Below are 17,195 nucleotides of genomic sequence, written 5' to 3' on the forward strand. Positions count from 1 at the left end.
AGTATTCACATAAGGATGATTTGTGGTCTGTGGCATATTAAAGATTAAAAACAATATAAAAATGCAACTTGTTAATAAAAGATACATTTACGATACATCTTACCGCACATTTTTACAGCTAAAAGAAAAAAGGTTCACAAGTACATCAGATTATCTTTGCTTTGCGTTCGATATTTCTAAAAAACAGAGGCTTTTAAAATCAATAAACATTTTCACGTGAAGACCTACTGTGACGCCATTTCCGGTCCGAACTGGGGAGCAAATCAAGGCGATTGATGCGCGGGATCATGTCTGAGGGGAAGTCGGTTTGCGAAAACATTGGACATTCCGGAAAAAAGTAGGCACGAACATTGTTTTAATACATTGCATAAACAAATTACGCCAAGCTCGACAAAACGGGACATTTTTTTTCTCACGCAGCGTCGGTCAGTTTGGCAGAAAACGTCTTGACGTGACCGACGCACCTGCTGAGGCCAAGCTAAGCTAAGGCTAAAGTCTAGCTAATTCACAAATAAATACATGTACGAGTAAATAACGAGTCATGCATAAACCTAATTTAACCACACGTATTTATTGGTTTTATAGCTGAAATTAGCTGAATAAAGTATGCGTTAGACTGCAGGCAGTGTTGTTTACATAGCACACAATTAGTTTTCCTCTAGATTTCCAGAGCAGCTACACTGATTTATGATACCGTGACGTTAAACATTATTCTAATTAGCTCTCATGGGCATCAGAAAAACGGACATCCAACATAAATGTATACGTTAATTTAAACTGGTTGTAATGTAGCTTCCATGTTTCTTCCTTGAAAACTGGTCAGGTTAGAAATAAGGAAATCCCGTTAAGCTTCATTCATGTTATCTGAGCTGCAGTGGTTGATCCGTTAACGAGGACAATGTATATCATATGCAAGATTTTCAGATTGTCAATGCAAATGAGGCAAAACATGGTGCTATATTTGCACATTCAGACTTTCTCCTTAATAATATAATCTAATTTCTCAAAAGTATTATTTGTGAATTCTAATAAAATAGGAAACTCATATTAGCAGCCCATGACTAACATTGTTCACGGTCAATTAAATAGTGCTAATGTTGTTTTGAAGTCGTACTTGCATGACATTTCAGACCATATAATTAAAGTAGCGTAGGTAAACAATATAAGGAGAAAATAAAACTAATGTATGAATATAAAACCAACTTGAAATGATAGAGGTAAAGTATGTTTTATATCCGGATATTCAGACATTCTCCTTAATAATATAATCTCAGAAAAGTATTCTTTGCAAATTTTAAATAGGGAAATCGTGTAAGCAGCCAATGATTATCAAAGTACAACATTGTTTACAGTCCATTAGATAGTGCTAATGTGGTTTTAAAGTCATACTTGCATTTTAATTCTGACCGAATATTCAAATTAGCGTGTTAAACAATACAGAGACTGTTAAATGAACGAATGTTCAAATATAAAACTACCTTTACCTCAATCTTGAAATGGACAGAGGGTCAATATTTTTTTAGTGAGTAGTTGGTGCTTTTCCACTCCAAGCATGCATTCAGTTATTCAGAAATTGATTGTGTAATATTACGAATAAATACTTAAAAAATATTATTTTTCATGTTTCTGTTGATGCAGTAATAGTGGATAAAATGGATCATAGTTTCTATAAAAACAATATTGAGCGGCAAATAAATGCTGTAATTTTAGTCAATATAATAATAGAAATATAGCAGTTTCCACAGAAATCCATATTGATAATCTTTAAATCTATTTTTAAGTAGCACATCTGCATATTAAAATGATTTGTGAAGAGTCATGTTGGCAACTTATAATGACACGTATTATTAATTTTGACATCATAATATACTATTTTAATATTATTAATCATGATTAAATTTATGTTGTATCACAGAAAATAATTGTGTAATAATGCGAAAAATGCTTTAAAAATGTTTTTCTTGTTTCTGTTGATGCAGTAATACTGGACAAACGTATCATGGTTTGTATATAAAAAAATATTGAGAAGCAATTAAATGCTGTCATTTTAGTCAATACAGTTATTTAAATTAAAAAAATAGCAGTTTCCACTGAATCTATATTGATAATCGGTAAATGTTTTTTAAGTAGCAAATCTGCATATTAAAATGATTTATGAAGGACCATATTGTACTTGCAACTTATTACTTATTAATTTTGACATTATAATATACTATTTTGATATTTATAATATTATTAATTATGATTGAATTCATGTTTGTATCACAGAAAATAATTGTGTAATATTGTGACAAAAATTGAGCAGCAAATGAATGCTGTGATTTTAGTCAATAAAATTATTCTAAAAAATAGCAGTTTCCACTGAAATCCAGATTGATAATCATTTTAGAGTAACAAAATCACCATTAAACTAATTTGAGAAGGATTATGTACTGACAACTGCCATTATAATGCTTATTAGTTTTGATATTATAATATACTATTTTGATATTATAATATTATCAATTATGATGAAATTGATGTTTGTATCACAGAAAATTATATAATAATAATATTGCAAAAAATGCATTAAAATAAATGTGTGTTTCTGTTGATGCAGTAATGCTGGACAAAATGTATCATGGTTTCTATTAAAAACAATATTGAGCAGCAAATAAAATCATAAACATATAGCAGTTTCCACTGAAATCTGTATTGATAATGGCAAAATCTTTTTTAAGTAGCAAATTTGCATTATGAAATGATTAGTGAAGGTTCATGCTGTGCTGGTGACTTATTATGAAGCTTATTATTCATTTTAACATTATAATATAAAATACTATTTTGATATTATAATATTAATGAATTATGATGAAGTTCATATTTATATCACAGAAATATATAACGTCTTCTAAACAAATTCCCTCGACCACAAAACCAGTGTTATGCACAGGTATATTTTGGAAATGGCCTAAAACACATTTTATGGGTCAAAATGATTTTTCTTTTTTCATAAAAATATTACAGTACTTATTAAAGATAATTTTCCATTATATTTTGTAAAATTCCTTGTGTTAATATATCAAGACTATCTTGATGACTATCTGCATATCCACAAGAACTTTATTTGGACAACTTTAAAGGCAATTTTCTTTATAATTAGGTTTTCATATAGTTCCCAGCAATACATCAGTGGAACTCTTATTTAACTTTGAGATAAAAATGCACACATATTATTGGTTCTGTTGTCCAGTTTCTCATATATATTCAAAGTCTGGATTAATAGTGGTATTAATATATTTAAATGATTACAGTTTTTACATTTTATTTTTAATCAAATAAATACAGCCTTGCACAAATCTTACAGACCCTAAACTGTTTATTGTACTGTATTTTTCTAGTTTTGATGTATGTTTATTTTCTGTTTCGTCAGGTGACGGTCTTCATGAAGTTTTAACTGTCACACACTCTCAGCTTCAAACACAGATCCAAGATGCCCATTCCTCCCCCTCCCCCTCCACCTGCTGGACCCCCGCCTCCACCCACCCTCAGCCAGGTCAGTACCTCTTCACTGGCTGGTCTCTTTAAAGACTTTCTTACTCTTTTCATTTTTATTGCATGGCCAGAACCATAAATAACCTGATTTCATCAATCAGATTGAGAACATTCTTTCTCTTTTATTAGTTTGTGTATGTAAGAACAGTGGCAAATGGAATAGGACAGTTGCAAAAGATCAACACAACCATATATGAAAGACACTTGAGACCAGACATGACCATATGAAATTCTACAGACATCTAGACGATTTATATGCTCTGAGCACTTTAAAGGTTGTTTTTAAAATGAATGATTTTTAAATAATTAGTTATTTATCAAAAACTGATTTGAGAAATCATTTATTATGTAATTTTTTAGTAACTCATTTATTTATTTGGTTTCATTTCTTATTGAAACATGAAGGTGTTATTGAAGTTAGTATTATGTGATATGTTTTTGTTTATATTGATGTTGTCTTTACATATGTAATTGTTGATGGTACATTATAGGGGATCTGCTTCACACATTTTATCAAAAAGTAAAGTAAGTCTCTGATGTCTGTGAGTGTGTGTGACGTTTCAGCTCAAAATACCACACAAATAATGTTTATAACTCTTTGAAACTGCCCCTTTTAGACTTTAATTCAAATCATGCCATTTTGGTGACTGTCACTTTAAATTCAAATGAGAATGGGTGGAGCTACAAAAGCCTGTTTGTTAGCATAGTGGCAGATTTAAAAACAAGACTAACTCATATGCTAATCAGGCAGAGATTGTCACTAATAGGCGGGGCTTTCCGCTCTCAGTGTTTCTGCAGACTGTTTTTATCAAGTTTGATTTTAAAAAATAGAATTAATACATATTTACTATTATGAGCAGGCTGTATTCACAGAATGTTGCTGCGCAACATTTAAACACCTTATAAAAGTGATTTTGCATAATAGGTCCCCCTTAATGTCTAAGCTGCAGGTTAAATAATGTCAGATCTTGGACTTTTTGTATGAAATTCATCATTTACTTTCATCAAATAATTGATAAATTAGTTAATAGATTTATCATTAGCTGCAGACCTACATCCATTCACATAGTCACTTCTTCCACAGGCAAACACAACTCCTCCCAAGCTGAGCCGAAATGAAGCCAAGGGCAGGGGCGCTCTGCTCTCGGACATCTGCAAAGGGGCCAGGTTGAAGAAAACGACCGGAGTCAATGACAGGAGCGCTCCTTTGATTGAGAGTAAGTGCAAAAACTGCTGACAGATTCTGAGGGCTCACGTATTGATAGGCTTTCGGGTTTTTGTTTACGCACATTAAACTAACAACCGTTATATGCAGTCGCACAAATGCTCCCAAATGTGTTATGAGGTCGCATAGCTTAAACTTCGGGCGCATTATACGACCAAAATAGTCACAATTTCGAGCTCTGTTTACCCTGACATAGGGCTGCATGATATTGGAAAAATCTAACATTGCAATATTTTTCTATTCTGTGATCGATACTGGGATAGAAATACGATTTCACTAGATTTGTTGAATAACTGTTTGGAAAGAATTTAGAATTTTAGACTGATTTCGATGAATCTGTAGGGCAGTGCATTTGCATAAAATATAAGAAACCTTCGACAAGCATTAGATATATTCAATAGAAAAAATAAACTAACTGAATAAACAGTGTTTCATTGTTTTCAGAGGAGTCCGTCTGTCTTCAGGTATAGTAATTGAATAATCAAATGTAAAATAATCCTCTTCGGAGTTTTCGTTTGATAAACAACTCAATAAAATGAATCGTTATTAATTTGTCAAAGTTACAAACGGCACATTTTCTTATGACTGAATGTGTGTAAAACCCTCACACAGTCACAGGCCTCAAGGAAAACTTGCAAAATGGTAAATAATTATCCAGACTCAACATTGCGTATATTCGTCATGTGACTGTTGCGAATAATCCCATTGCGAAGTCAATGCTGAAACGATATATTGTGCAGCCCTACCCTGACACAACCTACATCTCTATTTCTCACCAAGGCTGCATTTATTTGTCCAAATACACACAGGGTTCCTATGGGTCATGGAATTTCTGGAACATCATAGAATTTTAAAAGGTCTATTCGAGGGCTGCACATATCGTTTCAGCATCGATATCACAATGTGATCATTCGCTGTATTATCGTGGCCGGATGTACAATTTTGATTTTGTAATTTAGTTTTAGTTATTTTAACCTAATTATAATTGACCATTTGCATGTGTTTTTGAGGCCTCTGACCGTTTAATGATTTTAAAAGCATTTAGGCATAAGAAACTGTTCTGGTATTTATTTTATCATTTTTTTTAATTACTGTGCCTGAATACTGTTAGACTTGGAAAACACCATTTCAATTGTATCTCTTACTTTGTTTAGCGAAAGGTACTTTATTTTTTGCTGTATTTATCTATGCTTATAGATTGTTTATTAGATTTTATGCAGATGCACTCCCACTGCAGAATCATCCTAATCAATCTAAAATGATAAATTCTTTCCAAAAAAAGAGAATATTCATATCATAATATATATCACAGAATAACCAAATTTGGCACTTTTCGACTTTTCCATTTTCCTGCAGCCCTTGTAAATATTTTTGTTCAAGTTCAGGGATTTTATTTTGTGTTTTCAATTTTAGTTTGAATATATGTATATATATATATATTGCTATTTTGTTTTTATTATGCTGTTTAGTTAGATTATGATTTTTTTTTAGCTTCATTTTATTCCTTTCATTTTAATCAAATCGCCCAAAACTGTATTTGTTAACTAATAATATGCCATGATAATATAAATTTTTAAGAGCTTTGGCTTCAAAACATATGAGTTAAATTATCCATTGTTGTTCTCTACAATGGCTATTAAAGTAAAACAGAACGATATTCCTTTCAATGATATTTCCTTATCATTGTAACATTGTTTTATTATCATAATATAAGCACAATCGCAGCCTTTTTTGTTCATTAGATGTCAAGCAAATTCAGCTTTTTAGTCTGTAAAAGTCATGAAATTTGATATTTGACTAAAAATGGGAACCTCGTATACATTTAATTAGTAATAAAGTATACTGTATTACAATTTAATAATTCTCTTTCAGTGCTTTCAGTGTTAAATACGCCAATTTTAACAATCAATTGAGCATATTTAATATTTTAGTGCTCAAGATTAACAGAATTCTTTTGAAATATCAATCTTTTAATGACTTTATGAATGTCTGACTGTGATCAGTTTGATTTGTCTTTTAGTTAAAGTAATCATCACCAGACTTTTGAACAGCGATGTACCTTTTCAAACTGATCCATGAGTGTTCTGTGTTTCTTCAGAGCCGAAAGGAAGCGGTGGAGGCGTGTCCAGCAGTGGCGGTGGTTCTCCTGCACCAGTGCAGCCAGTAGGAGGCTTGTTTCAGGGTGGCGTCCCAAAATTGCGACCCGTAGGAGGTGTGTTAATTGTTGGATAATTTTTACGAAGCAGCTCACCAACAAATATACATTTTCACTCCCTCTATTGTGCAGAGTGTGTTTGGGTCACATTTTGAAGAATCACAATTTAATATGACTTATAACTTATAAAACAGATGATTTTAAATAACTTTACTATATATAACAAATTATTTGCAGATTTATTTATTGTAGGGTTATCTAGGAAAACTTGTTTCATAAACAAGATTATCAATAATGATCAATTACAAAATTATTATCAACAAGCTGTGGCAATCCCTGATAAATAAAGCACTAAGCTAAAGGAAAATGAATGAATATGGACACAGTTACGATTGATTGTTTCATTGGTCTGGTTATGCTATTTTACAGATGGTTCTGCAGGCCGGTCTGCATTGCACCCTCATGGCACTCGTTCTGCTGCTCCTCGCCCTCCCGGCAGTCAAGAAGACCCCGACAGTCCCTCTCAGCAGGTCTCTCCTCCTGAGTCTAGCCGTCCGCAGAGACCGTCCCTTCCTGATCTGTCCCGTTCCCCCGCTGGAGGCAACAGCCCCTCTACAGGTATGAAGCACAGCTCTTCTGCTCCGCCTCCACCTCCCCCAATGTCCCGGCGTGGGAACGCTCCTCCTGCTCCGCTGCAGAAGGCCAACGCACCTTTGTACAATCGAGAAAAGCCTCTTCCCCCGACTCCAGAGCAGCGCGGACCCTCTCCAGCACCGGTGCGTGAAAATGCCCCCCCTCCGCCCGTTAAACCTCCTCCATCTCCTGCAAGCAGCCGCTCTTCTTCGTCCTCCTCTTCCTCTCTGGCCCCGCCTCCTCCGCCATACCGCCAGCAGTCTGGGCTTTCCAATGGACCCTCCAGTCCTGTGAACGAAGCAGCCCCTGAACTGCCCCAGAGACACAACTCGCTCAGCAAGAAGCCTTCAGCGGCTGGACACACACCGACCCGTGGACATGCACCGCCTCCACCTCCATCACCCACCCCGCAGGCCGGCAGACCCCCTCCTCCAGCACGAGAGCCCCCGGGACGAGGAGCAGGTGAGCTGTTGTGTCTAAAAACTGGTGGATATGTTAGGGATACAGGGTGTCCGCGCAATCTTAAAAATACCTATTGTCTTATATTTCAAAAAGTAAATTTTAGGTCTTAAAAAAACTTAAATTCTCTGAAATATTGTGTTGTAGGTCTTAAAAGGCAAATATTTTACTCATTTTACAAGATGTAAGATAAGCCTTTGGTGTCTCCAGAATGTATCTGCCATCTGATCATTTATTATAGCCTGCAGAATCTGCCCATTTTGAGTACAGTGTAGCTGTTTTTGTAGCCTATGGCTTTAAATGCAAATGAGCTGCTTCCCCCCCCCCACCCTCTGAGATTAATTGAAATCGAATCGCAATTTTAAATGTTGTGATTAATTGCAAATAATGTATTATTTAATTTCCCCCGCCCAGAGCAAATGCATGACTGCCGTCTGTGTATGATAGTCTTACTAGCCAATTCAGTGAGCGCACTTTCGTTCTGCCCAATCAGAATTGCACAACCAGACTGGAATGTCTACTATTAAAAAAAAAAGTGGACAAGTGGTATAATGGTGTCTTGCTGCTTCAGAAGCATTAATAAGCAAATTAATATCAAAGAAAAGCAGCATTGGTAATATGGGAATATTTTGGTTTCAAAGTCACAGACACCGAACAAAAACAGGTCATTTTCAGGAGCTGTTGCAGAATTGTTGCCATGACTTGCAGATTAGAGCTGAAGCTTGACCACAAAGTTAAATCACAAATGAAATCGCAATATCTCCAAAAAAAAATCATTCCCACATGCGTCTGATACACAGTGCCAGAAATGCACTCGGATGAAGCTGAAATACAGCTCCTTAGTCAAAAATACCAAGTAAGTTTGTTTCATGTATTTGTGGTGGAGTTTATTCAAGCCTTTCTGAAATGATGAGTCAAGTACACACACACATAGATATTAGTGTTTACTGACACTATACGGCTGTGGTTAAGATCCTATCTGTCTATCTATATATATATATATATATATATATTTATATATATATATATATATATATATATATATATATATATATATATATATATATATATATATCGATTAAGAATTACAGCGATTTTATTAAAGCGTCTTTATTACAAACATGCTTTGTTTTAAAAACGTTTTAAACACAGTATGAAAATCACAGTTGTAGCTTGTTTTTATTCCAGTTTATTGGCAAAAAAAAAGTTCTGTGGATGTGTGTATACATGTTCATTATAGAAACATGGCGCCTGTCAATCAAATCAGTGGGGCGGGATAAACCGCACTCCTATGTCACATTGCGGTGGGCCTTAAAATCACTAGAATTTTTTTGGTTCCCATTTTAACATCAGGAAATATAAAAAAGAGACTTGTGTTCATATCACTCCAAATGTGACAGTGGACAAACTATACCTACACACGGTTCTGTCCAAACAGCTTACAAAAGTTGATTTTCATCATAGCAGCCCTTTAAATCATTTTACAGAAGTATTGTTTGTCCATGTAAAGCAACACAATCAGCTCAACACTCATACACCAACAGTCCAACCAAATAAAACTTGTTTTATTTATTAATTTTATTTACTACTATGCTTTAATCGTCTTTTTTCATTAATATTTGATTAAAAGCACAAGCAAGTCAAAATCTAGTAAAACAACCACCAGGTCATTAAAAAAACATTGGCATTTAGCCCTGTATTAATCTGTAATTTCATTCATGATGTTCTTAAAAAGCCTTTCATTTGATTTTTTTGTGAAACCTGCAGAAACCCTGAGATAAAGGACATCCAGGAGATTGTTTTCACAGAATATGTAATATAAAGCCCAATGTTGAGCTGTTCTCTGAAGGGCTTTATTCTGTGAAAGCAACCATATCTGATGTACTTTATCCTATTACATGGCTACATGACACAAAATAGAAAAATTAGACACAAAATATTTTTCTGAACCATGTTAGTTTATTAATTCTTTAATTAAACGCAAAGCTGACAGAAACAAAACCGGCTGATTCAAGAAAATGGAGCATAAAAACCTGTGCATTATTCAGTCACAAGATGGCGCCAAACTGACAGAAACAAAAACAGATGAATAGAGCTGATGGAGCATACATAGGACGATGCTTGAGGACAGAATTAGCTTTGCTTTTACATGAGAGAATTAAAATTTGCTCACAGCTTTTGTGACGATGCAGATTTTCTAACTATGGATCAATATATATATCAACTGCAGTCTGTTTTACAACTAGAAAAGCTGTGATTTCTTACAGTAATTTTACAATGTATTTCTGATAAGCATGTTTCACTAGCCTTTTCTGCAGTTTTCTGTCACAAGTTCCTTCAGATTTCAATTCAATATTCTGATATGGTAAAAAATATTCTTATTTTTTCACCATATGTTTATCTTTAATCCTTATTATTTAAATATTGATGTGCCGCTTATAGTATTTGTGGAAGAGGGTATATTTTATTTTAGGAAATTATTTGATGAATAGAGTGATCAAATAAACAGCACTCGTTTTAATTTCAATTTTTTTGTGGTATTATCAGTGCTGTCACTTTCAATCAATTCATGATTCATTTTTTAAATAAAAGTATTAATTTATTTAAAATAAATCACTTGAACCTAAAGCTTTGAATCATAATGTGCTTGAGTCATTTAGAAAGTTATATATGTTATACATTTTTTTCCTTTTGTATTTTCTGTTTTATTTTATAGCGTAACAAAAAGAAGTCTGCTCTTTTTATCCACAGTTAAAGGCAAACATTTCTTAGCCCTACTTTAAACATTTTAATATTGAAATCAAATGTTTAACAAGCGATGAACATCAAGGAAGTTTTCACAGTATTTCCTGTATTGTTTTTCCTTTTGGAGAAATTCTTGTTTTTCCTATTGTTTTTTTTTTTGCTGGATAAAAAACTGTTTAAAAAATTAAGAACAATATTAGCCCACGTAAGAAAACTGTTTTCTCAATTGTCTATAGAACCACTGTAGTCCAATGCCTCGTCAAATTAAGCTAATTTACCTAGTTGAAATACCAAATTAAGCTTTTAATAATAGTATCTTGCAAAATAACTTGAAAAATATGATGTACTGTCATCAGGGCAAACACCAAAGAAATTGGTTATTAAATACCAATGTTATATGTTATATTTTAAAAACAAAATTTTAGGCCTTAAAGTCTTAACTTCACTCTAAATTGTTGTCTTGCAGGTCTTAAATCATTTTTAAATGGGTCCTAATTTTTCTTTGTTTATGAAAAGCCACCCAATTTATCCAACAAACATCCAATCAGCAATACATCTCAATAAAGCATTCAGCAAAACTCTATTTAGACATAATAATATAACAGTCTGTTGTGCATATTATCTAGTTTATTAAAGTTTTAAAGATTTTTTTTAAAGTTGGACAAATAAAGGTTTGCATGTTTTGACTCATTATTTATAATAAGTGGCTAACAACCTTAGCGTTTAGCTTAATATAAGTCTAAAATTTTATTCTTGATGGTCTTGAAAAGGTCTTAAAACCTTGGTGACACCTGCAGATTTAGATTTCTAGGTACTAGTATCTTGCTTGATGTCACTTTGTCATGCCTTCCCAGCTCCTCCCGTTCCTGGGCAGCCATCGAGGAATGGTCGTGATGCTCCACCACCGCCTCCACCACCTTATCGGACTCATGGCACCAGCTCAGATGCCCCAAGCCGAGGCAAGCCCCCTCCTCCCCCCTCCCGCACCCCAGCTGGACCCCCGCCCCCTCCCCCACCTATCCGAAATGGACACACCTCTATCTCCCGCTCCTTTGTAGGTGAGTCCTTCAAACTCACTGTCAGCCACACCTGCAGCCTCACCCGCTCATTTCAGCCTCCACCGTTCATCTAGAGGTTTCTAGTGCCTAGGGTTGTCAAAAGTATCGACTTTGGTAAAAATTTGGTACCAATTCATTTTTACTGTTAATATTTGAGCGTGTTCTTAATTGTGTTCACATGCTGAACAGATATGACTGTGAGGGTCGTCGGTTTATCACTCTCCACCAAGTGTAAATGCAGGTTTAGGCATACTGGATTGTTTTAAAGCCGTGTCTATCAGCTGATCTGTCTGACATACAGTGCTTAATATCGTTTAAAATGAGTACACCACATTTTGAAAATGAATATTTGATCAATTTCTCAGTGAATATCTTTAGGTACCATTGTACAAAACAGATTTATTTATTAATATAATATTTTAGACACCGAATATCTTTAGAAATATAATACATTTAAATTCATGTGAAATATTGGAAAATAAAATTATAAACTACAAAAATAGTTTTTTCCTGAATTTTGCCCGTTTTTTATATATATATTTTAAAATATTTTTCCTATAACATTAATTTGGGTGTACTGCTTTTGAACCATTATTAAGCTATTTGTTAGATAAGCTCCAGATTTGGTATCAGATGTAATGTACATGCACAAATATAATATTGTAAAGCCTATAGAAAATACACATTTAAATGAGATTTTTGAGACCTGTACTCATATATGTTGAGTATGCAGATGAGTGATCCTCTGATGGATCGACTGATCGATGCCGCTTTTTGAAACGATCCAGTTTCCGTGTATTTGTGTTTGCAAAGTGGTAAAAGGATGGTCTTCACAGCCGATAACAGTCATATCTGGTGAGTACGTGAACACATTGGCCAATCGGTGGTGTTTAAAAACATGCACAAATATTAATGGGGAAATGGATGTTTTTTTTTTTCAGTACTGAAGTTCATACTTTTGACAAACCTACTAGCGCTGCACTGGGCATTTTTCAAGAAATGATACTGACGTGTGATGTGAACCACTCCGTGTGTTTATCTATCTTTTTATTGTGTATTTGTGAAACAGGTGATACAAAATGCAGTACGTAAAAAAAATATTCAGATTAGTTAAAAAAAAAAAAAAGATGTGCACAATTCGTTCTGTTCCTAAAGTGCATTTATGATGCTAATTAAGATATTTGGATTTTAAAAAATGTGCTTAATGGTTTTCAGAACTGTTGTCTATATAGTAATTTAAAGTGTCATTCCATTTGAAAAGGTTAGTGTAGTTGCGTGTTTGTAAAGTTTTTGGCCTTTTGTTAATATTTTACTCTTTTAGCAGAGACACCTATCTAGAGTGACATAAAAGTGCTTTAGCATCACATGAACATCACTTAATGCCAATGAAAAAAACAATTACATTTATTCATTAACACGATTGGGTTTGCTCAATAAGGCTAATTAATTAAATTGTCCAGAGGTTATTATCATTGTTTAATGTTAAGTTTATGTGTGAAACTTCTATAAAAGCTTTTATTTTACTTTAAAAGAAGAACTTTACTTTAAATTTGGACTTTTTTTGTGAAAAGAAATCACTTTTGCTTACCAAGGCTGTGTTTGAGCAAACATATTTGTAAAGTATTGTGATTTAAAAATATTATTTAGATCAGCAATTTCAAGCTGAATGTTCAACATCATTACACCAGTCTAATGTCACACGATCATTAAGAAAATAGATGCTCAAGTAGCATTAATTAACAGTAAATGTTGAAATCGTTGTGGTGCTTTTTTCTATTTTGTGGCAGCAAGAGGCAGGACTCTTTATGAATACAATTTTCAAAAGAAAACACTGACATGACAGACAGTTTTGTAAAATTATAGGTCTGTCAACATTGATGGTTTTGATGGATCCTTTTTGAATGTGTAAAATTATCAGATGCCAAAATGTATTCTTTATGTATGATGTGTCTTGTCACTCACTTCTCTAATATCAATTTTTCTCCCCAAATGTCAGATGATTTTGAGTCCAAGTATTCATTTCATCCTCTGGACGACTTCCCCCCTCCAGAAGAGTACAGGCACTTCACAAAGATATACCCAAGCAAAGCTAACAGAGGTAAGTCTCAAAGACTGAACAGTTTGATTTGTATTTAATTCTTTTTGTGTCTGATTGTACTGGTACAGTGCCTGCAGGCTCATACAATGCCAGGTTGACCATCAGCTGATGTTTTACTATCAATCAACATCATTTTTACTAGTGTGAAGTTTTTTTTTAAATGTTCTTTTTTATGCCAAATTGGATAGGTAATTTCTGATATCATGAATTTGATTGTCACTAGTAAAATTATACATTTTGGATATTACTTTGCTAATTGCTGATAACAGAAATACATTTTAGAAATCAAAAATAACAAATGTATCATGTTGAAATATAGTCACAGATATCAAGAATTAACAATTCAACTTCCTCCACTGGAAGTCTTTTCCATTGAAATGAATAAGATTGTTCTGCATTGTCGCTGGCATTAAATTCCTGAAATCAGGAATTGACATTTAACTTTATTTAAAATTACAAAAATCTAAAAATAAACTTTTTCACTAGTAGCATCAATATCAAGAATAGTCAGTAATCAAGGGGTGTAGATATTAAAAATAAAGGCTTTTACTAGTAGGCATTGAAATTCTGTTTTTCCATATCTGAAATTCAAAGTTGAATGGCAGCCAGTGGTGAAATTTAACTAATGAAAATAGAATTAAAGGTATTGGGAACTATATTTTACCTAGGTAAAATGCTTTTTGTTGATATCAGAAACTTAATTTTAACTAAAGAAAAATGAATTGTTGATATCCGTTAGGGCTGCACATAGTTTTATCAATGATATCTACACAGTAGAGTGGTCCCTCTTTAATCGTGGGAGTTACGTTCTACAATAATATGCAATAGGTGAAATCCACAAAGTAGTCAGCTTCATTTTGTTTCAATTTTATAGATGTTTTAAGGTTGTTAAATTTAATGTAATGAACCTATGGTTAATTTATTCCGTAATGCCACCCTACAGTTTTGTAACGTTACTTTCCATTAGCATGTCCCGAAGTCCAACTTTTTGTGCGATGGTTAGCATCTTCCTCTGCCTTTTTGGTTGCTACTGCAGGTGCAGATTGTTTTGTCGACATTGTGGGGTTTGTTGGGGACAAAACTTGCAAACATACAGTATAGCACTTCAGAGTCGCACTGTTAGCGATTGAAGATTTACGTAAATTTGGCAAACAAAACTGCGTGGCTGCGAAAGATGAACCGCAAGGGACCACTGATTACTGATACATATTAGTTTTGTTTCTGCATACTGTTATTCTACATTTGTATATTCCATGCAGATGCACTCCTCAACAAAATCATCCCAATCAATCTAAATTATACGAAAAATTCACAATAAAGCCATTCCAGTTATCTTGTAAAATATTGCACATAAAACATAACATCAAATCCAAATATTGCAATGTAAGTTTTTTCAGTGTTGTGCAGCCTGGATATCAAGAATCAGGTGTTACTAGTGTAAATCTAAAGCATTTTTGATATCAACTGTTTAATTGGTGACAATATTTTAACTGATGTTAATAAATAGATAAAAAAAAATGCAGGTTGTTAATATAAGCAATTCATATCCTGATAATGAATAAAATTCAAAGGGGCTTGCCATAATTTGTAATCGAAGTTGTTGTCATTTGCATGAAGTAGAGCATTTCTGAGCTTCACGCCTGCATCATGTCACCAATAGTAACTGTTGCTGGAAGTTGCCATTGAAATTAATCGAATTGTGCTGCTTTCTTTCTGGGGCTTTAAGTCTTGCGGGGGGGGGAATTCAGTGATTGTTTTCCATGCTGTATATTTGAACTCATTGGTATGCGTGTTTATTTGGCAGTAATGAGAGGAGCGCCACCTTTGCCACCTGTCGGAAGGTAAACACTGTGAGCTGGATCAGAGACGAAGGTTCTTCACACAGACCCATACGCTTCTAAACAGACAATCTCACATGCACATCTAAAGACACAACGCCTGCACCTTATTAACAGCCATTCCCCCTTCATTGGATAACATTCCTCCACATTCACAGCAGAGGCTCATCTTCATTCAGAAAAGAGTGAGGTGAGAGAAAGTCATGGATTAATAGTGACCAACGTCATGTTTTGTTTGACATTTCAAGACTTGGCCGTGCGCTGAGAGAATAAATAACACGTAGCACTCGATATGGGAAGAAAACGTCAACCATATCATAAATGGTTTAGTTCTCTCAGTCGCTGCCCAATGTCATGCACTGTGAGTTGCTCAGATCTACAACGTGTCACTGCTTTGTTCGTTTTTGTCTTGCTCGTGCCCCTTTTTGTTTTCAGGGAACAGCCATTACCTTTAAGTTCTCTCAGGGGGGTTGTTGGACTTCATTATCCTCTGGTAAGTTTATGAGTTACAACAGGTCCAAAAGTGCCAACAGATGCTCTGCCATTAATAAATCAGCACGAGTCGTAACAGATCCTCCAATGGGAACCAATCGGTTGACTTGCCTTTTGTTCTTAAGATGGTTTTATTTCAGGTTTGGACTCTTCACATTGTTCTGTAACCTCATCTGCATTGTAAATCTTGGCTTTTCCCTGTTGCAGGACGGCACTGCTGTGCTCCTTTGCTTCGTTTATGACCTGGTTGAAAGCAAACCTTGTCCACGTGCTGCCTACTGACTGTTTTGTTGTTGTTGAAGTTGGGCAGCGTTGCTTCAACCTGCCTTTATGCGAGCATTTTAACCATTATTGAACTTGATTTCGAATTTTCCAAGTTCAATGCATGCTGCTTTTGGAGACTGAACCCCGATGTAAAATTTGCATGTAAAGTTGCAGTTTTGTTTTTAAACGGTGCATCTGTTAACCAAGGGTTCCCGTTGGTTGTCGTATGCTGTATAGTATTGCTGCAGAAATGTGATAACTAGTCATTTCATTCAAGAGACGTTCACCTAATTAGCTTGTTTGCTGTCAGACTAGCCAAACATACACCTGTTAATCTTTACCTGGAACCGATTAAGTGTCATTGTTTGATTTTCTGAGGCACTACATTTCCTTTCTGTGGAAGAGCTAACATCTTTTTGTTGGATGATTATTTTTATTCCTCTGTTGTTGTTCTTCTGCCTTACATTTACTGGTTAACGTGTCGGTACGGGATTTGTACAAAAAAAAATGTGTATTTACAGGTACATAGGAAGAAACAGTAGTGACTAGTCTATTTTTAAGTTGTAAAAAGCTTGTAATATAGTAAATAATAATGTCAGGCAAACATATTCAATTGTAAACTAATCGTTACTTGATGGGACGTTCTCAGTTATGGTTGATTGGTGGAGGATTTTTTCCAAGACTAACACTTGTC

The 17,195-nt window shown here is 34.3% G+C and overlaps 2 protein-coding genes across 4 annotated transcripts in view; both read left to right on the top strand.

Annotated features, from left to right (window-relative positions):
• Positions 1-17,195, top strand: part of jupb (junction plakoglobin b) — a 304,080-nt gene that overhangs the window by 178,706 nt on the left and 108,179 nt on the right. The window lies entirely within an intron of this gene.
• The window catches only part of wipf2b (WAS/WASL interacting protein family, member 2b), a 17,105-nt gene continuing 158 nt past the window's right edge, over positions 249-17,195 (top strand). Inside the window, exons 1-8 of one of the 3 annotated variants that reach the window (XR_015515850.1) lie at positions 249-337; positions 3,413-3,535; positions 4,619-4,751; positions 6,858-6,971; positions 7,344-8,009; positions 11,606-11,809; positions 13,806-15,523; positions 15,584-17,195. The exon at positions 15,584-17,195 is cut by the window's right edge and continues 158 nt beyond it. Coding sequence is in view for 2 of the 3 variants with exons in the window: in NM_001002165.2 (NP_001002165.2) it covers positions 3,473-3,535; positions 4,619-4,751; positions 6,858-6,971; positions 7,344-8,009; positions 11,606-11,809; positions 13,806-13,907; positions 15,712-15,752 (1,323 nt within the window). In the remaining variant the exon portion in view is untranslated. Of the gene's footprint in view, positions 338-3,412; positions 3,536-4,618; positions 4,752-6,857; positions 6,972-7,343; positions 8,085-9,830; positions 10,631-11,605; positions 11,810-13,805; positions 15,524-15,583 lie in introns of those variants that run through there. The other 2 variants (NM_001002165.2, XM_087294312.1) reach the window with 2 other exon arrangements.

This window comes from Danio rerio, chromosome 19, assembly GCF_052040795.2.
Source record: "Danio rerio strain M-AB ecotype USA chromosome 19, GRCz13ab, whole genome shotgun sequence".
NCBI classification, from domain to species: domain Eukaryota; kingdom Metazoa; phylum Chordata; class Actinopteri; order Cypriniformes; family Danionidae; genus Danio; species Danio rerio.